This window comes from Rhopilema esculentum, chromosome 12 (genome assembly GCF_057945365.1).
Source record: "Rhopilema esculentum isolate cy_ngs chromosome 12, ASM5794536v1, whole genome shotgun sequence".
Classification (NCBI taxonomy): Eukaryota; Metazoa; Cnidaria; class Scyphozoa; order Rhizostomeae; family Rhizostomatidae; genus Rhopilema; species Rhopilema esculentum.
The window spans coordinates 5389757-5413199 of NC_142826.1; the positions used below are offsets into that span (position 1 = coordinate 5389757).

At 36.3% G+C, this 23443-nt stretch overlaps 2 protein-coding genes across 3 annotated transcripts in view; one reads left to right on the forward strand and one right to left on the reverse strand.

Annotated features, from left to right (window-relative positions):
- Positions 1 to 23443, reverse strand: part of LOC135681118 (spectrin beta chain, non-erythrocytic 5) — a 129706-nt gene that overhangs the window by 39480 nt on the left and 66783 nt on the right. Inside the window, exons 20-32 of the mRNA XM_065195419.2 lie at positions 16771 to 16941; positions 16017 to 16063; positions 15185 to 15402; positions 13839 to 13951; positions 12590 to 12676; positions 10285 to 10356; positions 8648 to 8781; positions 8368 to 8427; positions 7420 to 7546; positions 6441 to 6505; positions 5934 to 6015; positions 2432 to 2509; positions 328 to 455 (exon numbers count right to left, since the gene is read on the reverse strand). Coding sequence (XP_065051491.2) covers positions 328 to 455; positions 2432 to 2509; positions 5934 to 6015; positions 6441 to 6505; positions 7420 to 7546; positions 8368 to 8427; positions 8648 to 8781; positions 10285 to 10356; positions 12590 to 12676; positions 13839 to 13951; positions 15185 to 15402; positions 16017 to 16063; positions 16771 to 16941 — 1382 coding nt within the window. The remainder of the gene's footprint in view (positions 1 to 327; positions 456 to 2431; positions 2510 to 5933; positions 6016 to 6440; positions 6506 to 7419; positions 7547 to 8367; positions 8428 to 8647; positions 8782 to 10284; positions 10357 to 12589; positions 12677 to 13838; positions 13952 to 15184; positions 15403 to 16016; positions 16064 to 16770; positions 16942 to 23443) is intronic.
- Positions 20491 to 23443, forward strand: part of LOC135681127 (uncharacterized) — a 47637-nt gene continuing 44684 nt past the window's right edge. For both annotated transcript variants that reach the window (XM_065195430.2, XM_065195433.2), the window contains exon 1: positions 20491 to 20975. The gene's annotated coding sequence lies outside the window, so the exon portion shown is untranslated. The remainder of the gene's footprint in view (positions 20976 to 23443) is intronic.

Genomic DNA, 23443 nt, shown 5'->3' on the forward strand with positions numbered 1-23443 from the left:
ATTTCATTCTCTTGTATTCAAAGCTTAAAAAAGTAATAGAAAAGGTGGGAATAGATAAAGAAAGAAGCAGCAAATAAAAAGAGAATCTGTTGCGGTACTGAGAGGATCTGGTTGCCATACATGGGTGGATTATTATTATTATTACACAAAATGTTAATGAAGAATCTTCAGAAAAATAGAATATGAAATTTCTGATTATTGTGCATCATAAGAATAGGGTTGATGCATTTTAAGAATAGAAAGTTTAAACACTATGTCTCGAGCAAGTATACAATACTTCATGCAGATAGGCAAACATACAATACTTCTTGAGGTTGGACTAAGTACCTTTGTACATTTCCTTCCGTTTCCATGAGAGCTTCATTATGGGCTCTAAGAAGATCTTCGACAACAGACAAATCTTTGGGAAGATCCCTCTGAGAGAATCGGTTGCTTGCATCTTTTGACCAAACAACCTAGAGTTTCAAGCAACAATACTTGGTCAATGTGAAACTGGTTTAGTGGAATTTGCTAAAATATGCTGGACCTAAATATCGGCAGGCATGAGGTTGCATTTTTATCAATTCATAGATAAAGATTTTAAGTTCAGCTCTAATCTACAAGGGCTGAAAAAGTCTCCATAAAGCCTGATTTATACGAGATGAAATTTTTCGTGCGAAGCGAATTTTTCACCGCGAATGGGCGAAAAATATGCGCAGAAGTAGACCATTCCTACTTATCGCTGCGAAATTGTTCGCCTTGTAAAATAAAACAATCAGAACAGCATTTGAAAACACCTGACTTCTGTTTTGGTTTCAGATGGCCTACGTCTTTCCGTATTCTTTTTTTCAAACACTCCCGCCTAAAAATCGTCAATAAAATACGTTGGTAATTATCCATTTCCCGTTCCTCGTACACAATCCATGTAAGTGGATTCATATCAGATTATTATTCAAACATTAGAATTTCAAATTGACGAAAACTGGCTTGAAAAATTCGTCATTGTCCCAATATGTCAGAAATAAAAAATAATAGGCAAGAATTATTTTCAAATTGCTGAATTGTTGGCTGCTTATTGGCCTGCTCAACAGCAACAGTTTTAAGCAGATGCACTAACAGGATCTCGCATGCTCTTGCAAGCTTCAATGGCGACCTTTGAAAAAATGAACGTATTTGAAGAAGTTAGACTTATAAATCAAAACGTAAACCTCTCTTACCGAAATATGAATTTCTCCCTTCCGATTGCGTCTTGAATAAATTTTTCTAATCCAGTATCGCCTTTTGCTGTTTTGCTCAATTTTTTGATAAATTTAAAATTTTAAGCTTTCTGATAAGAGCATTCTTCGGACAATCGCTATATTCTTTTGTAACATTCGCAGCGAATTCGCATAAAAATGTCTGCCAGTGTAAATTGAACTTCAAATTCGAGAGAAAAATTCACAGCTAAAAATTCGTGGCGAAAAATTAGCTTCGCGCGAAAAATTCGTCCGTTGTCTGAAGGTGACCTATGTAGGGAGATGTCTGTTTTAGGGAGATTTCCGTTGACGGGCGATGTCCCTTGTAAGGATGTGTCCTTGGCAGGGCGATGTCCGTTGCAGAGAAGTGTTTGTTGTAGGGTGGTGTATGTTGAAGGGTGATCTCCGTTGTAGGAAGGAGGTGTTTGTTGGGAGGTAGGTGTCCATTGTCTGTAGCTTACTTACGCAAAGCTTGTTTGAAGGTCTTGTTAATTAGGGTTGGTATATAAATGAAGGTATATTTACTACATACGATTCGATTCACGGGAATATTGGTGATAGCAAAAACAACACGAAATGCTTTATATTGATCAAAGGTGACTACACTAATTTCTTTTATAAGAAACTGGCTATAAAAAACTAGAAACTGGTCCCAAACGGGTACGGGACGGGTAGCAGATCCAAATGGGATCAAATCCACCAGGTCCGGTGTAAACGCAAGGCATTCCCATTGCATACTTTGCCAATCTTCTTAACAAAAAGTCTGCATATGACGTTGTTTCTCTAGGCATACACTCTTTTTTTATAAGAACAATTTTATAAGAACACGAGCCTCAAAACTGGTCCAAAGTTAAGAACAAATTAAGAGCAAGCTGAGGCTGAGCTTCTGCAAAGTGCAATTTTGAACAACGTTTTTTCTCAAAATCGAGGAATTTTAGCGATGCGTGGGTGCTTTTTCGGTGAATATTCAAATTTGTCAGCAAATTAAGGCTGTCTCACTCACTTTGTTGGCAAATGAGGCCTGAACACCCCCTTAGAGCGAAAAAGCTAGCAAAAGCACTGCTTACACCCTATTAGATTAAGAATAAATTAAGAACAATCCAGCCTCAGATTTTCGAAAAAATTAAGAACAGTCAGCCTGAACTTAAATTTACTGGTTCTTATAAAAAAAGAGTGTAATTATTAAAAATATGATTATACAAACAAGATCAATTTACCATGTCTCTATAGTCAGCAAGGAAGCCTTGGTACCCATAGGCCTCTTGTAGCATATTTTTACGAGCAGCAGCTTTTGCCTAGAATTAAGCAAACAAAATATTGACAGTGTACTGAAACACAATGTACTTAAGCACAAAGGGAGTTCTTGGCTCGCGTTAGGTGGTTTTGGGTGGCTTTTGGCTTGTTTGGCTTGTTTTCGGTCATTTTGGCTGCTTTGGGTAGTTTTGAGTCCATCCTTGTTTTAGTCAGTACGGGACACGAAGAAGAAGGACGGTCAGCGTAGAGAAATAAATTGAAAGCAATTTTGAAGATAAAAACTGTAGAATTGGGTTCTCTCAAATAACCCCAACCACTCACAGAGCACATTTTATACCTGACTGCAAAGTGCAAAAGAGATATTTCGGTGATGAACAGAAAGAGCCTGTTTATTTTACACAAAGCCTCCATTTAAGGTGAATGTATTATCTTTGAAAAGTACTGTTGATGTTCTGCAGGGCAAAGCGATGTTTCAAAGAAAGTTATTCAGCACTTTGAGCATACGATATTGATGCGACTTGTTAATGCAAAACAACCCTTTGATGAACCAGCAAATGAATCAGTTTTTAGATTTTACGTAAAAAGTTTGGAAAGAATCTGATTATCACTGGCAGGTTTCGAAAAAGCAATTACGGCAATGAGTGTGATCTTCCAAGAAGGTTCGGCTACTTCTTGAGCTCTTTAATTCTAAATTCGTTGCAATGAGTTTATACACACGTTAATATTGTAAAACAACAAATACACACGTTAAGTGGGACAAGTGGGACAAGTGGGACAAGTGGAACAAAAAAACGTCGCGAAAAACCTTGGAAAGCAGATTCAAACTAAAGGCTAATGTGCAAATGGCATTCTGTGCGGTAGCTTTCGTCTTACACGAACGGAATAAGCTGTATTTTGTGTTTTAATGCAGTACGATATTAGGCCGGTTTTGAACATATATTCGAAAAGCATGATGGTTGCACAAGAGCCTTTAAATTTAATGTAGCTTATGGAACCTATGTAGCGTAGCGTATGAACTGCCGTAATATGATCACAAAATGCTGTCGAATACACCTGAAAATGCCACAGACGCCGCGAAGAAGAAACAGTAAGAGCCGTGGGAGCGCTGACCATTGCTTATCGAATCGCTGTAGGGGGCAGACCTCATTAAATTTAGAAATTTAGCTTTGCAGATACTATTAATACATAAGCAAAAATGGCACAAACAACTACCGGTAGTCACCACGGGTAATCATAGCCTGATTAAGATAAAAATGAGCCTGGTTCAAAAATACCATAAATAATAGTCTGCATTTGCGACATTCACGAAAATATTCACGAAGAACTTCCAAATGTTAATACAGCTAGCTTCGTGGTGAAAGAGACGCCCAAATAATGATACAGAAAACAACATGAAAATATGAATTATGATAATTAAGAGCTCGCAAAAAAGACAACATGTAGAAATTTCTTGTCATTATTGGTGAGTAGGAAAATAAGTAGGAAAGACCAGCAAGTCAAAGAAAATCATACTTGTGTATGATGTCGCAATAAACAATTAAGAATCCACAACGTCTATTAATTTTAGTATGAAACGATCGTTGCACGTAGCACGCGGTGGTTTACAATGGGCTCAATTGCGCGAATCTAAGCACCGTACCAAAACGAGCAAACATGTGTTTTCCGTTTACACTAGAAATGCAGGATCCGTACCAAAAAAGATCTGCTGTGCATACCTGCTTCGGATTGCTCTTTCAAGGTGTACCTGTTTGGATCCATTCGAAATCAGGTCAAGCTGGATCAAAGGATCGAAACGGGAAAAGATACAATGCGAGCATTTTTTTCGCCTCCTCATACGAGCCCTTAATCACATCTCGAGCATTTTCTCGCCATTACGGCTTTGATATGACTAAATTACAAAAAAAGCCCCGGATAAGTCAAAGTTTAGATGGCTGGAATACCAGGAAAAGCCGATCAAATTTCTCACTATGTTCAGCAAAAAGGTCCAAAGAAAACCGACAAGATCAGCGAATATGAGATCATACATAAATCATGTAGTAATTCTCATTGACCATTTCTAACTTACGAAGTTAATTATAACTCTTATTTTGTTTGTCTAATTTTTTCGCTCACAAAATCTACAGGACCATCGACCTTTACTTCTTGAAGCTAGCAAACATAAGAACACGCTTATAATACCTTTTTGGGTCAGCAAACACATTGAACATGTTTCGAACAGCTTCTTGTGGCTAACAAATGTACTGGGCATGTTTCAAATAGTTTCCAGAATCATAACATAAACGGAATTTTAGAGGGGTTACACACTCAGGAGTGGATAATGTGCGAATCAGTCAATGAACCAGACATTAGAGAACTACAGAAATTTCTTTTTCTGTCTAAATGTCAAATCCGAGCTCGCTGAGATAGAGGAAAAAACATGGTCGCTGGAAATTGCTGGAAATGTTAACAGGTTGCTGGTAATTAGAAAGCATCGTTCGACGTTTGGAGGGAGAAAGACTAGACATCAAAGAGCGGGGTTCGATAACTGGAAGCAATCCACCAGCTCTGACAAGCAGAGCTTATGATGACGAAATCAACCACGGTGCGAGAATGGCTCAGTTTTTAGAGGCGTTAACTACAGATCAAAAAGTCCGTGGTTCGAGTCCCTGGCATGACCAAACTTTCACCCAGAGTGGGGAGAGTCGCCAGCTCTCTTTAATTCCAGGCGTAGGAATCACGAGGTGTGGTCACATCGATAGGAAGGACCAGGACACTGCTCGATAAGCATAGCTTTTCAGTGTCCTAAAAACTACCTTCGGATGCTAGGTAGCAACAAATACAAATACAAACCACGTCATAACTATGTTTGAAATTCTCATCCCCAGCATCTTTAGAGATTTTCTGTTCTATAACGCCTCTTTAAATTCCTTTGAAATTACATCGTCTTTGAAGGAAGCAAGGAACAACTTATTCTTCATTATATTGTTAGAGGGGATGGATGACATCCCTTTCAAGAAACCGACCTCGCAGTTAACCATTTGTGGTTTTAATAACAGATATTTCCTTTGTGACCCACATGACTAACAAGAAGGGTAAGGGATTTTTGCCTCGCAATCCAAGCAGGTGAAGTGCGCTGTAGTGTTGCCTTGCTGAATTTTAAAAATTAGTGACAGCAGCATATACTTAAGGAGATGAGGTCTAGAGTTTAAGACTTTAGAACCTGACGATAAGAGACGTCTACATGTGCGAGAGAAACAGTTAAATCTTCTGAAAATAATGACGGCTTCTCATTAGATGGTGTTTCTTGATGCCTATTTATAAATAATTGATGAGAAACTTAGTACTGTGAGTGAGAAAAAAATTTATTAAGCCAAAATTTTAACAGTTATTCGTCAAAGATTATACTCGCAACAGTGAACAAATTTCATGCGACTTTCCTGAATCCCACTGTTCATTCTAAGATATTTTAAAAAAGAAGTGGTTTACCTTAAGCAATTCCCAACATTCATAGACATCTTTTTCCTTTGACCTGACCTCCTTCAAAGCTGTAGGCTGCATGTTGTACAGACTTGTTGGAAAAAATTGATTTTCAATAATTATCAAATATTTCCATAAGAATTGCCATAGTCATCTTGTCAAAAAATTTAAGCGCTAGAAGATCAACGTGCAATGTCCGCAATGGGTAAATCTCGTGTAACGTAAAATATGTGACCAAAGGTAATCAATCGAAATGACCCAGTAAAATCTTTGGCTCGATCAAACTAAACTTAAGAACAGGAAAGTAGACATTGAGATTTTAGGACACTACATAAGACTTATACCTTATATAACAGATCAGTCAAGTTCATTGTAGCTCATTAAAGTTCAGTACAGTTCAGTACAGTTTAGCACAATGAATGTTTAGCACAATAGCCGAAAATGAACTTGTTCGATTCAAAACAGATGCAAAAAAACCTAGCTCAGAATAGGTCACAGATAACGTGCTTAACAAACCTGGTGGAATCAGCCTTCAACTGTTTGATTTTATCGCTTATAGCAAACATCTCTTGCTCGAAATTCTAGGACAGGAAAATTAAATTTTTGGAATTTATAATACGGCACAAAAATAATGATAAAGATCTATGATAAGCTAAGCCAAAGAATAAAGTACACCGCATGCTATATACATACATTACTGCCAATTTTACATTGAGATGAAGCTTTTACTGATTTACTTGAATGATGACCCGGAGATATCTCGATCAATGGTAAAGAGCTACACAATGGGAATTTCCATGATCATCTTGATAAATTTTATTGGGCTTATGTAGAATGAAGCGTACATTTGCTTCAAATGCTAAAAAACCTCAAATGCGATTCGAGGTTTTTTAGCCTCATTGGGCCACTTTGTGCCTCATTGGGCCACTTTGTGCCTCATTGGGCCACTTTGCGCCTCATTGGGCCACTTTGTGCCTCATTGGGGGGCCACTTTGTGCCTCATTGGGGGGCCACTTTGTGCCTCATTGGGCCACTTTGTGCCTCATTGGGCCACTTTGTGCCTCATTGGGCCACTTTGTGCCTCTTTGAGCCAAAATTCTGTAGTAGAGGGCCAGCTCGTCAATATTTCTTATAAAGTCAACGAAGACAGGCTTTTAAAAAGGATGTCTCCATTGACTTAATTCTCCAAAAAGACAAAATAAATGTTAAAATAAGCATGAAATATTGTTGGGAAACAGGTCACACTCAAATTGACAAATAAACAGTTGATCTTTGGTGAATCACGGTTAGATCGATGGGCTCAAGCAAACTTTTGGCAGAAAGCCATTAAAAAATGATGCCTTCCTTTCAAATACTGTTGATTTCAAATAAATGCTCTTTCTCACTGTGAACTTGATAGACCGAAACATAAAGGCCAGATGAAATGACTTGCTACTTAATTTGTTCATTGACTTAAGTAAGAAAGGAAATTGGCAAGACAGATCATAGTTTATACCTGGTGCTTTCTTTGCAGTGTGCGGATCGTTTCCTGATTGTTTCCCACTGGTGTGTCCGTCAGTTGATTAGATTTTTCGACGATCCAGCTTTTTACTTCATCACACAACTTTGAAAACATTTCAACTCTGTAGGATAATATAAATTGAACGATTTCAAACTCATGCTAAGGAAATGACTGTTCTGTAAAGCCTCATTATCTTCAACACAATTTTGAAACCTTTAATAAATTCCTTACTGCGATAATTACTTCTACAGGAAGATCACATTGGGAAAAATTATGAAAAAGCAAGAGTTTAGCTACACAGGCAATTTTAAAACAGGAGATTGATAAGCAAGTAATTCAGAATCATGTGAGGAAATCTTTTGAAAGGAGAAAATGTATGAAACTAAACAGATAGCAAAACGCTAGTTTCATCAAACTTAGACTTGTTTTGTAGACAGCTCAACCAATGTAATTAAAGAGCATTAAGATGTATGGGAGGCTCAACCAATGTAATAAAAAACCTTTAAGATGTATGGGAGTGAAGCAATATCGTAAAAACAAAATAAATTGGAAATAGATATTCCCGATCAACTAAAATCATAAAAACGTCACTCAAATGATTAGGACTTTGGCTATCACATCACAGATGGCAATTATATAGATAAAGAAAGCTACCGTTTCAATTTATTAGCAAAAAGGGACTTGCGCTTAACAAAAAAAATTCTTTGAAATTTCAGACAAAAATTACACAGAACCACGTTAACCTTCAAAACATTATCAACCATTCTCTTAATTTTCTGCCATTAAGATTCATAGATTTGCTCATCCATATAATACTAACTTTCAATACTCTTTCAAAAAAGTTTTCTTAGATATGAAAAAATCTTTAAGGACAATATCAAAAATTTAGATATACACCACTAAAAAGTTTGATTGATGAAAATTGAAAAAACTGTGGCATACCCGTGGCTCTTTAAAAGATCTTCTTCTCGATATGTCTTTATTCTGTTTAATTCTTTGTACCTTTGGGGACGATTATTGTAAAAAATCACTGAGCATCAACCACTAATCACTAATCACTAATCACTAATCACTAATCAATAATCACTAAAATTTTGTTTCGATAAATGAAGAGCAAAAAAGGGTAAGAAAATCTCGAGTGAGGATTCTCTTCGAAAGCTTGATAGAAGTTGAAATATGGAAAATAAATCGTATTATCTCCGCATGTTCAGAACAGTCTAACCTTTCAAACATTGTGCAGAGACTGTTCTCGACATCGCCTCTGTAATCTAAGCTTTCTTTTTCAAGAATTTCTCTGCCCTTTTGTTCTACGTTTTTGTACAATTTTTCATTGGCAGATATTTCCCAGTTTGTTCTCTACAGATATAAAGAAAAAAGGATATATACCAAAAATGAAATTACACTTTTCAGAAAAATCTCAAAGCAATTAAGTAGTTAAATGAACAAAGCAGGTAAAAAACAATCCGGTTGAAAATATCTTTATAAAGAAAGGCTGCTGATAATAAAGTAGCATGTCAAATGGGAGGTACTTTGCTCCAAGCTTGACTAAAATGGCATTTCAAGCGAAAAGAGTGGTCAAAATATAGCAAAAGTAGCAATTCATATAGAACTAGCTACTATACAGTAGAAACCCACTTAAAAGAACCTAGGTTTCTTCTGGCAGCCTGAATAGGTTCTTAATTAACAGGCTGCTATTCTAAATTCCAGTCTAAATGCTTCTTAACAAGGTTCTTAACCTTTCTTAAGGTTAAAAACCTTTCTTTCTTATATATATAAAAGAACCTTTCCAAATTTCAGCCTCTTGGGGGTTCTTATTTATGGGGTTTTAAAGGTTAAATTTCAGCCTCAATGTTTCTAAACAAACAGGTTCTTATATGTGGGTTTCTATGCTATGACAGCGGAATCGCAAACAAGCACTATGCCGAGAGAATCGAATCCTGAAAGCATTTGCTCACCCGAAATAAAAGCAATTACTAGATAGAAGGTGGAGTTCTTTCGCTATTAGGACCATCTGCTTTAAGCTTCGGTGTGCTAGCTTACAGTACAACAAATAGCCTATTATAGCCAGATGTAACAAAATGAGAAAGAAGTAGCTATAATTTCCCCACGATTTTGAGACCTAGGCGTATCAACTAATGCAAAACAGCTACTAAAAACAGCAAAAATTTTTGAATATAACGGCGACACGGAAAACGTCTATCCTAAGGTATACTAAACTTAAAGAAAGACGTCAAGTACATTAGAAGTTTAAAAGTAAAGGCCCAGACAACTAATAAGGCAAACTGACCATATTCCTACGCCTTTTTCTATAGCTATCCTGAATTAAAGATGGGGCAATGAAAATTTAGCTTTAAGCTCTGCACGTTACCAAAGAAATCTAGATTTATGTTTTCCCGTTAAAATAGATTTCTAGTATTTTCCCACATTTGTGCTTAATCAATGGCGGGACTATTAAGAACAAAATAATTGTTCCCACGTAGCCAATATTTGCTTGCCGACACGGAAAAAACACACCTTGGGCTTTAGGCTTGGTTTTAACTAGAGTAAATTTTAAAACGGGACAAAGCAAATTTCTTCTGTCCCTGCCCTACAAGCCCAAAGGACCACAAACCCCCCTGTCATCTATAGACAATATGCAAGCATTATTTACTGTAAATCAATAACAAGCAGTTGAAATTGCAAAAGAAAAAGGCAAGTATGCCATTCTTGTGCCATTGTAGTAGTTTTCTTTCTATGTTTCGCCAATAATGTTTGGTGCGAGAATAGAAGTACTACCCAGTGAATGCGGAAACTTAATGAAGTGGAAAAAAAACTACAAGGATCACCATCGATACTTCGAAAGAAATAAAAAACAATTACCTCCAGTAGCTTTTTAATTGTATCAAAGTCGATGTTTTCACCAAATGAAGTCCATCTCTCCAAGTAACGAATCTAAGAGAAAAAGACGAGCACATTTAGCAATAAGAAACACATTTAGCAATAAGAAGCAGTGGACACAAAAACTTTTACCGCTAAAAGCAAACCCAAAAGTGAAGACATTTAAATCGCAGCCCTGTTTTAATTAGTTGAACTCAATCGATGAATTTAGGTGCGTTGGTGAATGATCTAAGTAATAAAAATATCGTGAAAAATCTACCTAGATTTTTGACATTGCGATACTAAGTAGCAACTGTTTTTGAGGACCTGCTATTACTTGAATAATGACCTATTTATTGTTAAAGTACTAGAAAAAATAAAAATAATTTAAATAACACATGAATATGCTCTTAAGAAAAATTATTTGTGTTGACAACCGAAAGATAGGCATTACTTGCATATTCACACTCTGATGGTTGTAACTTCTATCATTGCTGAATTATATTTGGGTTAGCAGATTGTCTGGATAATTAGAAAATTTTGCAAACGCTAGCTAGAGACTTAGAGATATTTTGAGTTAGGAAATTTCCAGGTCTTGTAAAAATGCTCAAACGACGTGAAAAGTATTAAACAAGGATTATCTTTATATATCGTGCAGAATCGTTGTTAATTATCAAATATAAAAGAGATAATTAAATGCAGAACCAATCGGATGCGATGTTCTGTCTTCAACTAAGGGATTAAGTGAATACTAGCTTGAAGACGAATGCGGCCTGAGATCAACAATACTCAAGTGATTGACCCGAGAACCAATAAAATGACATAAACATGCACAAACTAGCGTCAGTAATAAATCATTTGGCTAAAAATAGGTTAAACATTTCAAGCATATAATAGTAAAAATTAATTATTAACAGAAATATAAATATTTCACCGGCTATTTCGCTGTTTATGGGGACTTAGGAAAAGTTAATCTTAAAAAATAATTAACTATTTACAGTTAGTCCTAACAAGTTTAGTTTGAGAGGAAAGAGCCATTGATTTGGTAACATTGATTATTTATCGAACAGTTACTTAATTATTGTTACGTAATAGCAAAGGGATTCCGTTTTGGGCTACGCACTGTTGCCCGGAAAAATAAATTTCAGTATTGATGGGGTGTAGAAGAGTGCATGGTAGCAGTAGCATCGAGGTCGGGCAGTGAGTGGTCAGAAAGTTGGGGAATATTCATTAAAGGATCGGGCAGCAGGGGAATCTGCAGTGGGAGATTGCTAAGCAATTGGGGATCGGGCAGTGGGGGAAAGGGCAATACGGGAGACTAAACAGTTGGGGATTTGGTAGTGGGGGATAAGGCAGTGAGGAAACTGGCAGGGGGTAAAGCAGTGTGGCTGGGGGGGGGGTGGGTAAAGCAGTGTGGGATCAGGCAGTTGGGGATAAGACAGTACGTGAACAGTTGGGGATCAGAAATTGGGGATCAGGCAGTGGGACTCAGACAGTGAGGGAACATGCAGTGGTGGAACATGCAGTAGAGGAATTGGCAGCAGGGGAACATGCAGTGGGAGACTAAGCAGTTGGGGATCAGACAGTAAGGGGATCGCAATTGGGGGATCAAACAGTGGAGGATATTTTCAGAAAATGGTAGAATTTGTCCGAAAATTTGGGCTAAAAAATTACAAGCACCAAAGTTGTTTCTATACTGCTGAAAAAATTGTTCAAAGATTGGTCTCACGTGACATCGTCCAATTTGTAAAAAAACGTCTTACTTACTTCCAAATTCAATCTGTTACCTCCCCAATTGTTATCAACGATATCAAATTATGTGAAAGCTAAATAATTCAAGAGCCATATGTAGCCAGAATTAAAAGATGTTTGCAAGAGACCTTCTAGCTTTGCTGATAATACTTTAATATGCTTTAAATCGATTAAAATTTATCAAAGCATATAAAAGAATATCATTTTAAATTTAGGTGAAGAATTTGAGCATGTGGCAAGAACATAGACTTAAGATAAAAGCGGTAGCTATTCTAACTGCCGCGAGCATTTTTCAGATCTCATCTTGACTGTAATATCCACCTGTTTAAAGATAGCAACATAAATAGATGGCAACATAAATTGATATTGTTTTCCGACTTTTCCTTGCAATTATTTAATTTATATATATCAAGGTTGCTCTGTTTCCATATAACATAGAGTTATATATGTTTGGAGACAAACACTCCTGTCAGGGAATGACTTTATTCTTAAAGCTTCAGTATGATTAAAGTCAACAAGTATATTTCTGAAAATAATATAGAACTTTTAAACGTACTTGATCTTCAATCCAGGTCATAACCTGACCGTGAATAGAGCGAAATTCAAAATAGGCGAGGGCTTCACGTAACTTAATATCTCGCTCCTGCAAAATAAGTTACAATAAAAATTAAAAATTTTCAATTCTTACGCTGTTGGGCAAATTAACAGATTAAAGGTTGATTCAGCGCCAAATTGTATTGAAATTCTATGTAGTCATTTGAAACATGATTAACAAGTAAATTGACCTTCTTTTTAAACCAGGTTGAAGAACTCCGCGATATCGATCAGTAAAGAGAATATACATTTCCAAGAGAAATTATGCAAACGCATAATGTTGATTTAAAATTTCACTGTATTTTTTATAGACACATACAACTGAATCACGTTATGTACTCCCAAGTAACTGCCACTCTGTCTAACAAACTCGCAATTTCAATCGGATTTTCCTACCTAATTCAAGTCAAAATTCGTACCCCGAGTAAGTCTGACATCCGCTAAGTTGGGAAATTTTCTCACCCCCTTTAAGTCTGACATAACGGCACTCAATTCTATATTCAATATTATCCTAGTTTTAATTTCAGAAATGGATCAAACTATAACACACTAAAAACTTGCTTGGAGAAAGCAAACAGATTTATGACAACATGCTTATTACATTTTATTGCTTGTTGCCTCATTTTCCACTCTGTTAAAATTATGAATCTTTGTTAAACCTTAGTCAAGAGTGGATTAGATAATAAATTGTGCTCAAGGACAACATTAGATGAAATAACAACTAGCATAGTTGAGCCATGCAACTACGAGTTGATTCACTGTGAATATGTACAGGTTTTGTTTCATGCAACTGCGACAATGACCTTCCATAAACCAAATGATCAAAACTTCTAAACAGCAGTTCAGAAGGTATCGTAGCATTTTGAAAATGGAGATCGTGTCTCTTGATTTTCTTGATTGGGTTATGTTCTCAATGCTCCAGATTGAACTTGTTTTTTTTAAAATCTTGCAGTTTTAGGAGCCAGCCGATTGACAGTTTTGGTCCAGAAGTGGAGACTCCAGATCCGAGGAATTTTAACTAAATAGACATAACATGGTCGCACACACCATGATTATCTGTGTAAGAGCGACAACAGGACAGGTGCAAGATGCTAATTCCCCATTGCAGATTAAGACAAATGCACTCTAAAGTTGCAAAAACAGCAAGCTATCTGAAATCGGTGTAAATTATTCATTTTCGTATAAGAAAAAAGCAATCTTACGGTACAAACCTCAGCAGCTGACTTAAGTTTTGAGTACGCTATTACGATTGCGAGGTGTCGAGTTGTAACATTCTCCCGGTCAAAATGTTGAGTGAAACGTGGTTTTCTTTCTCTCTTTTTGTCTAAAAAATGAAGTGACGTCACATTAACGTACACGAAAGTCATACGGCGTATTTAACAAATTCCCGCCACTTACACGACCGTTGTAAAACCAAGTTATAGCTCAATTGTTGAAAAACTGTAAACGTTGTTGGAAATCAGCTCACTTGAAATTTACGTGTTGCTAAACAATTTATCTCCCGACACTCAACGGTTACCTATTGTCCAACAACGGTTACCTATTGTCCAACAACGGTTGCCTACTGTCCAACAACGGTTACCTACTGTCCAACAACGGTTACCTATTGCTCAACAACGGTTAACTTTTGTTCAACAACGGTCACCTATTGTTCAACAACGGTTACCTATTGTCCAACAACGGTTAACTATTGTTCAACAACGGTAACCTATTGTTTAACAACGGTTACCTATTGTCCAACAACGGTTACCTATATTTCAAAAACCGGTTACCCATAAACCAACAACGGTTACCTATTGTCCAACAACGGTTACCTACTGTCCAATAACGGTTACCTTTTGTTCAATAACGGTTACCTACTGTTCAACAACGGTTACCTATTGAACTGACGTTCGACAAAGAGAACCACGCAGATAATTACAAGCGATCGCATGCAAAATCTAACAACGAACTGAACGGTTTTCTTTTTTGAACCTAACCAGACCCCTGACACAAAACATTTTTACATCCGTTTTGTGTTTTAAAGTGTTCACTGCATTGCATTTTAAGCTTCCTTGATGACACCACTTCTCCCATAAATCGACGCCTAGAGATACAATTTCCAATTAGGCCTTTCGCCAAAGAAGGTCCCGTTGTACAGGTAATGATTGCATCCCGTAAGACGCAGTTGAATATTTCAAAACTCAGCAATACTTTTGTTTCAGCAAAAATAACTGACTTTGGGGACAAACTGGTTTAGCTACAAGACATTTCGCTGGGATGTCATGATGAAGGAGACACAAGTCTGCTGGTATCAAATCCACTAAATTCAATATTAACTAACCAAAAATTCGTGGTTATTAAAATATTATCAAAATAATTTTTACAATTTCATTTTTCATGCTGTTTCTTGGGAATACCACCACCAACCACCCCAATTCTCTTTAATTTGGAACAGCAAATAATTTTAATAAGCCAGAACAGCTATAAGCTTGGTCAAGTTGATTCTCTCTTGGCTTTACACTGTGTCGATTCGCACAATTGGAATAGAAAAGGTTAGAAGAAAAAGCTAACTCACTCGATCTTCGTAGTATTGATGATGTTCTTTTGGCTCTTTTATCGGTAAATTTTTCTTTAGTTTTTCTCTCAACTTTGACTCGTTTCATCTTCTTCTTCTTAACCCTAACGTTTTCCACGATTTTAACCTTTTCAACAACTGGCTTTCTAAATAATTTTGGTCCAATCTCTTCGACATAGGCGGCTGGGATATAGCCACTCTCCTTGCTATTGACGCGCCTAGAAACCAATCGAAGTAAAAAATGTTTCAAGGGCCTAAGTGAAAAACATAACCAATTTGTAATAAGCATCATTATTTCTTTTTTCCAACATTTAAATCAACTATAAAGATAAATCTTCTCAATCAATTGATTAACTTTCAAAGATGATAGCAAAAAATAGCCAAAGAAATTCGTAATTCAATGGAAGGCTACGAATATGAACAATTTGCTTTGGTTCTTCAACTGGTTAAATCATCATTTTGCAAATACTACTTCAACGACTAATCAAAACTTTCCTTACAGCTTTTTACAAATATTCGACCAAAACTTTTTGATACAGAAAATCTCGTGGGTATTTAGGAATATGCAAGGATAATAGAAATAAGACACTTAAATTAAATTTTGCAAGCATTTAATCAAACTTCAAACAGGATACATACAATGAATGCCCGGGGAACAGACATTTTTTTAAGAAAAGCAAACTTCGTTTGACTATCAAAACATCGGACAATAAAAAGGTTTTTTGACAAGTATATTCAGATAAAGGAAATATCAAAATCCGGTTTGAGAAAAAAAGGATAATCAGGAAGCTGGTTTATAAATCTTTTGCCAGTTAGCAAAAATAACAAAAACCTGACGCTCCACCAATCATTGTTTGTCTTTGCAGCCAGGTAGAATATCTGAAAAAACGTTGAAAATAACATTTGCTGCATAATGGCTGTCAAATGTTAAACATTTTTGTTGCTGTAAGGGGGATACATAACAACAAAGATAATAAACGTATGCATGATAAATATTATGTACATTCTAAATGTATTTCAAACGAGGAACGCTACGAATATATTTAGAGCGCAAACAGGCTTTCAATGATGTTAAGACCATTCGAAAATGAACATTTGCGGATCACGTGATCCGGAGAATTCTATAGCCTCCTATCCGCCCAGCCTCATTTTGAGGTTACTTTTTATAATTTCTTCATTAGTTATTCCTTTGCTAATTTGCACCTCTGTTTTAATTGGGCCTTCAAAGGCATCAACTCTCAATAGTTCGCATAAATAAAACACGCTTTAAGGTTAATCAAACTCATAAATATTTATCAGATTTAATCAATTTAAATTTTCCATTCTTCCAGTTAAATTTTTTGATTATATTCACTTTTAGGGATCCAGCTGTTGACTCTTTAACATACTCAAGACAACAAGCTCTTCAACCAACAAAGCACTAGAAAAGGATGGCGATGTTTGGTGTTGACATCAGAGAAAACTATCTTTCCAAAATTTGTTTGCTTTAACGACATTGCACTACATGAAAATGTATCTGCCTTTTTCTTGCTAACTTACCTTGAAGCTTGAAGCGTAACAAATAGCTACAAATGTTTTCTCCTTACCTCTCCTTTCTTCATAGATAGGCCTTCTCCAGTGTAGGCATATTTCGCAACAACTTGTGGGATTTGGAATTCCTTCATGACTTTTTGCTCAACCTCTTTTTCAACAGGCTCTTCATCCTCTGTTTCAGTCTCTACTTCGATTTCATCGTACAGGATCTGCTTAGGTGAAGCCTAACAGAGAGGAGTAACTAATTAAGACCAGAGAACACGTGAACGAACAGAAGCAAAATTTCAGTTTAATAATCTTTTTTCCTAGCTAAGTTGCTATAAAAAAATAACTTATAGAGAAAATGCGGTATCTAGACATAAAGCTCTTAAGAAAATTGGCACAGCTCTCAGTACTTTTTGTGGGAAAGAGCAGCAACAACCTTTAATCGAGAAGGTTAAAAACACACAAACAAGCTTGTGTTTTCCACAAGCCGTAAAAGCAATTGATTCGAAACAAAGACCTTTCACGACAAATAGTAGCGCTAAATTAATTGCTTAAAAGCCGAAAACCTTCAAACTTTTATAGATCAAAAAGAAGAAAAAGTTAATTAAATGCACCAAAGGCAATAAGATAAAAACGATGTTATATCTAAGTTTATGGCAGAAACGGTAATCAAATGTATAGATTAGGAAAAGTATTCATTTAGTTTGAAAGACCTTATTCGAAACAGGTGCATCTTGGGCTAGGTATTTCAAGAAGCTGAAAGAACTTCAACTGAAATTTCAAATCCCTAATCATCCCATCTTCGAATTTAAGACGAACGGCTGAAAAAACAGGTACTTTTACTGCATTGAATCATTTTAAAAGCATCTTACTTAAATCAAGTCAAAAATAAAACATGCCGCAAGCCTAAGTGTTTGGAATTTCAAGGTCAGGAAGCAAACAGCCTCGTCTCAACGAAGCAAACAGCCTCAAATGCAACTTATCTCAACGAAAATTCAGGACAAGACTTTGCATTTAAAAAAAGCAGATCCTTGCTGTAATTGTGTTTCAAAATAATCGCAAACTTTCACTTAAATTTTCATCAACACTGCGAAAGATTGATAATACATTTCGTAGCACGTAAAAACCGAGTCATCATAACGAGCTACCGAAGTGACAACCTATGGATTAATTCATTTTCAAAGTTCTTCTTAGACAAAAAAATCCTTCCTTTAAACAAGACCAGATTAAAAATTAATACCTCCTAATTAGCATGTTTTCCATGCTCCTTCAAAATTTTCCATACTGCAAATCTTTCGGACTTTAAAAACAAAATTGCAATGTGGAAATATCACTTATTGAAAGTATTTGTAAAAAAATTTGAACCGTTAACAGGCTTTTTGAGTAAAAACGCCATTAAAATAACTGTTTAATTTCAGACAGATCGGCTGAATGAAAATCATAAAATACCTCTAAATGTGCAAGATTTAGTTAAATGCGTTACAAACAGGCTGAGATATGGCCACATTAACAAATGATTTTCCCCATCAAATCACCGTTACTTGGTATATGTCCAAAATTTAAAGAACTAAGCCAATATAACAGTAATACGTTAAAAAATCACAAATCTTTCATTGATGATATTTCTTTCAATCTTTACAAATTTTTAAGATTTACACTTTCAGTTTAAATTGATTGTAATATTCAGATAATATGGTCAAAAGTGAAAAAATTCTATAAAAAGATTTTTTCGGCGTAACATTCTGGGGATGCCTAATTTCTTCCTCTTTTTGTGCAGTTTTACGACAGAAGTGAAATAGAAATTATATCAGTATTTAAAATTTTTAATTCGATCTAATTCTAGTTTTTTTGCTGCTGAATAAGACCAAGAGCCTCAAAATTGTTATAAATTGTTAAAAATTTAGAACCACTGAGGCTGAGGTACTATGAAATGTAATTTCTATGATTATGAAACCTAAAAGATCTCGTAAACAAGAAGATTTTGCCATTTAGTGACGCTTTGTGGGTGACTTTTTAAATTTGTCACCAAAAAAGGATAGCTTAACAACTTTGTTGGCAAATGAGCAAAATAGCTAGCCACTGCACAGTTTACACCATGGTAATTAAAGAACGAATCAAAAATAATCCACCCTCAAACATTTAGAAAAATTAAGAACAACCAGCCTGAATCTAGGCTTACTGGTTCTTATAAAAGAAGTGTGCATATAATCAATGTTCTAATCCATGAAATCCCAAGCCTAGAACACTGCATCAGAACCAAACCTTGGAACTAAACATGCTTGCCAACTGTCCTTTAGAATTTAAAGAAACCATGGCCAGGGATACAATAGAATACCTGCAGCCGATTGTCTACAACACCCACGAATGGCTTGCTTAGGCGAAGAAAATCGTCAGTTTTGCATAACATTGTATTTAAAACTGAGATACCAAAAACAAGGTTTAAAATTGGAGACGAAACAGCTTCCAGACACAAAACCATTGATAAAAAAAGACCATGAAAATGCACTCCAAATGACCACCAACAAACAACAAAGTGAGCAGAAACTTTTTGCAAACACAGGCCAATTATTAGCACTAATATATTTCAGAACTTTTCTTGCATCTATTTTTTGCATTGTTTTTGGCACACTTTTACCATGCATCGTTGATTCAATTCTTGAACTGGAATCCATAATTTTGAGAGGCACTCCAGACTTCGAGGCCTTGGGGCATTTGCCCCCTTGTCTACCCCCTCTCTGCAACCCTATGATAAGATGATCAATTAGTCTTTACAGTAGCAAACTGACTGGTGTGAGAAAAAGCCCTTTTGAAAAGAAAGGAGAGGCAAAATGGGCGGTGTTTGCTATTGCTCCCCTTATGACACGGTAAACCAAAAAATGTGCTCTGTATAGTAACATGCCCTTAAAAGAAGGCTTCTTTTGGCAAAAGCATGATCTTCTCACAATTTATTTTGAATTCAGTGAATGAATTGTCAAAGTCTATGATTCTATCGATATTTTAACAAAATGTGTTTGGAATATTTAACTGTAAATTCAACCGATCATCATACACAGCAATCTGTCGGCCTCGTTCTGATATGAGAAGCAACTTGGTCTCATCCTAATGAACAAAGTAAGAGAGACTAAGAGAAACCTATTGATATACATTACGACTTTCATTCTCAACATGCGCTTATGATTTTTCTACAGGTTTTGCGCGGTACTAAAACCCTGGTGAAACGATCCAACATTTCACCCAACATTTCACCCAACATTTCGCCCAACATTTCGCCCAACATTTTTCATCGTTGTTGGAAGGTTATCAAACGTTGGTGATCAAACGAGCCAATATTTCAACCAACATTGTGTCGCGCAGATCAAAAAGAGACTCACCGCCCTTTCTCTTTGCGTTTTCTCTGCAAGCAATGGCGGAATTTTACACTGTCAACACAGTCTTCCAGGACGAGAGCCACATCCCTAATCAAAGCCATGGACTAAATTTGCCCCCCCCCCCCCACCCCCTATACTTTCTTGTAGCTCGTCTCAACTGACATTATGCCTCTTCTTGCGCACAGAGTTCGTTATATTCCGTTATATTGTCCATAATTAAAGAGCAATTAATTGAAAGCAAACGTTAATGCCGAAACGAACAAAACCAACCCAAGTAGTCAACAACGTGCGATGATTGAATTCTGGCGCTCTCTAACCAACTGCGCGTGCGTAGAGCTAACGATGTTGGCTGAGATCGTCAAAACGATCCAGCACTTCACCCAACAATTCGAAACAACTAAACTGTTTATTGTAAGCAACCAACATTTTTGACCTTAGTCAAATTTCATCAAACATTGAAAATGACGATGTTGGATGACTCAACATGGTAGTCAAACGATCCAACATTTCGCCCAATGTTGGGCAAAATGTTGGGCAAAATGTTGGGTGAAATGTTGGATCGTTTGACCGGGACTTAACAGGATAGAACCCAGTTTGGAACGGAAGCCTACTGAAATGACGTATCAAGGGTAAGAGTAAAAACTGTGATTTGGGTGGAAACGCCATAAAGTCAAGTAAAACCGCCTGTAGGAAACGTGAACCGAGGCTGTTTTCAATATTTAATGATAGAATATTTTTAATTTTTCTCATTTAATATTGATGAAACAATTGCAGTCCGGGTTTAGAGTGCTTGGCTGCATTTAATCGGCGGCGCTGTAGTTCAAATCAGGTTTTGTGGGCTGCTGAGTGCTGTCGAATAAGTTTGCAAAAAAATACAGGTGCAAAAGTGAAAAGGCGTATATTTGGTAAGTAAAATTTATACTTAGTATCTGAAGGATGGAACTCAGAAGCTTATACTTACAAAATTATTTTGAGGATTGCGGCAATATCTGAGACAACTATATTTTGCAGCGCATATTAAGGCAAGAGAGTTTTGCTAACTAATACGTAGGAAGACAAACATATTTCTGTGGCTGAAAATTCGACAAGGTCTATGTGTTTAATAGATTGTTCTTTAAGGCAACCTTGAACCATCTTTTAGGTGTATTGCATCAACTGTAAATTGAACGAATTCATAACCAAAATAATCAAATCGATCTGTGATTAGAATTTGGTTGGGTCTAAAAAATTTTCTACCCTTTAATGGTGTGGCAAACTAACGTAGAAGCAAGAAAAACTCCTAAGGGCTCCAAAAGAACAAGCACTTAATGGCAAAGGAGTTACTGAGTGACGTATTAGGGCATCAGGCTACTCTGTTATGTTGCTGCGACCTTTTGAAAAATCATATGATGCTGCTATTGAATTGGTTTCGTTATGATGTGCAGCGTTTCAGAAACTTTTAATATGTTTATCACAAAGCTATACCAAACTTATTGAGTATATACTAATTAACAGTGCCACAGGAGTATAACGTTTCAATAATTCACAAGACTTCCCAGCTATACGCATATGCTGTGCGTATTCATTAAAAAACGTGGACATGACCTTCCTGGTGTTGTTCTTTGAAAATATTTTTGGAAAGATTTTTGAATAGACTTTTAAAGGTGCATAGATAATGCACTTTTAGGTGTAGATTATAATTTTAATCTCTGTATTCTGATGCATTTAAATAGTGTGGAATGTAATTTTCCACGAAAAATGTATCAACATAGTGCAGACTCCAATTCTCTTATGAAGGTCCATTAAGAAATTTTGCAGCAGATGTTCTAGACATCTAATGTTAATTATCACTTTGGACGGCATTTCGCTAACGTTGCTTCTTAGTAGTAATTATATCACGAAAATACAAACAAAAACGGTGTAAGGGTGTTTTTGGCAGGAATCATACTTCTATTTATTCTATCAAAAGATCTAAGTACCTAAAGCCAACAAGGAAACATGTTGAAACATTGAAAAAAGAAACAAAGTAACATCTGTCTTCAAAGGATTTGCTGGGTAAATAGCGACCCTGAAAAAGCCACGTGCTTCTCAAAACTACTTGTAGGCTAAAGCTTCTTCAAACAGTTTTAATTGAAAACTTTGCAATCAAAGCACTTGCAGATTCATACTCCGGATAAAGACCTGCAATAAAGTTTTGTTTGAAAAGAAGCCTCAAAGCAATCAGCTTGAATAATCATTTGTATTAAAGTAACCACCTTGTACAAAGAATTCATAGGAAACAAATGTCTGGCTTCAACCATCCAGGGCCGCAAAGAGGATTTTGATATGCCTGTAAGCAAAATTCAACATCAAACCTATCCACATTCGCCTGCCGCCTCACAATGGTCACCGTTGTGTAAGCTTTAACTAGTTATAGATAATAACAAAGCAATTGATAAATTTGATTTGTTCCAGGTTTCTAGATTTTTGAAACACGATTCATGGAAAAATGAGTAGAACTACGATGTTTCAAATCCCAAGAACAGCATGGGACATGGGAGGAGTCGATCAAAAAATATCAAAATTAATGCTTGGCTAAAATCATTTCTTCTTGGTTTTCAATTGCAACATCTCTTGTAATTTTGTGATCATCACGCATGATGACCGGTCTTGGCTCACAGCGAACTGCAGTTCTTCATCAATTTTTAAATGTCGCAAATTGCTTTTGCAGTCTTTTCTCTTAATTCTTCTAAAAATACTTCAATGTGAGAGATCTCTCGAAGAAATTCCATTCTTAGTCATATGTCAGCTGTCCCATGACAGATTTTCGGGCGTTCCATCAGCTATTAAGCCACAGTAATTATCAGCAATCATCGTCTCAGAAGCTTTTTGGTTTACAACGCAATAAAATCGTTCTGCGTTTGCAAGGACAAATAATGTGCCTACAATCTTCGCTAGCACGTTTGCCAGGACAAGTTATGTGCTTAAAATCTTTGTTAGTGCGTTTGCCGGGACAAGTTATGAGCTTACAATCTTCGTTCTGCGTTTGCCAGGACAAATAATTTACTTACAATCTTCACCGTGTTATCTGATGTGCTATTACTTGGTGAAGACCTTGCCATTTTCTGCTTAACTTACTTGCTCGCTTAAACCTCTTAGTGCTAAATTTCTATTTTTGAGAAAAAGCAAGGTGTCCAGCCAACACTATGAAGGCGGAAACTAAGAAGTCAATATTATTCTCCGTCGATTTTTCTCTACGCTCAGTTTTTGCTGGTAATAATTTTCATTCCCCGTTTCTTTTCTTTTGCCATTAACAAATATTTCAAGCTAATTTACCTATTCGTATTGGCAACACTCTGCTCGTGAGTTTTAATCTGGTAGTAAATCTACCTCCATTTGTCATTATGGCCTAGAT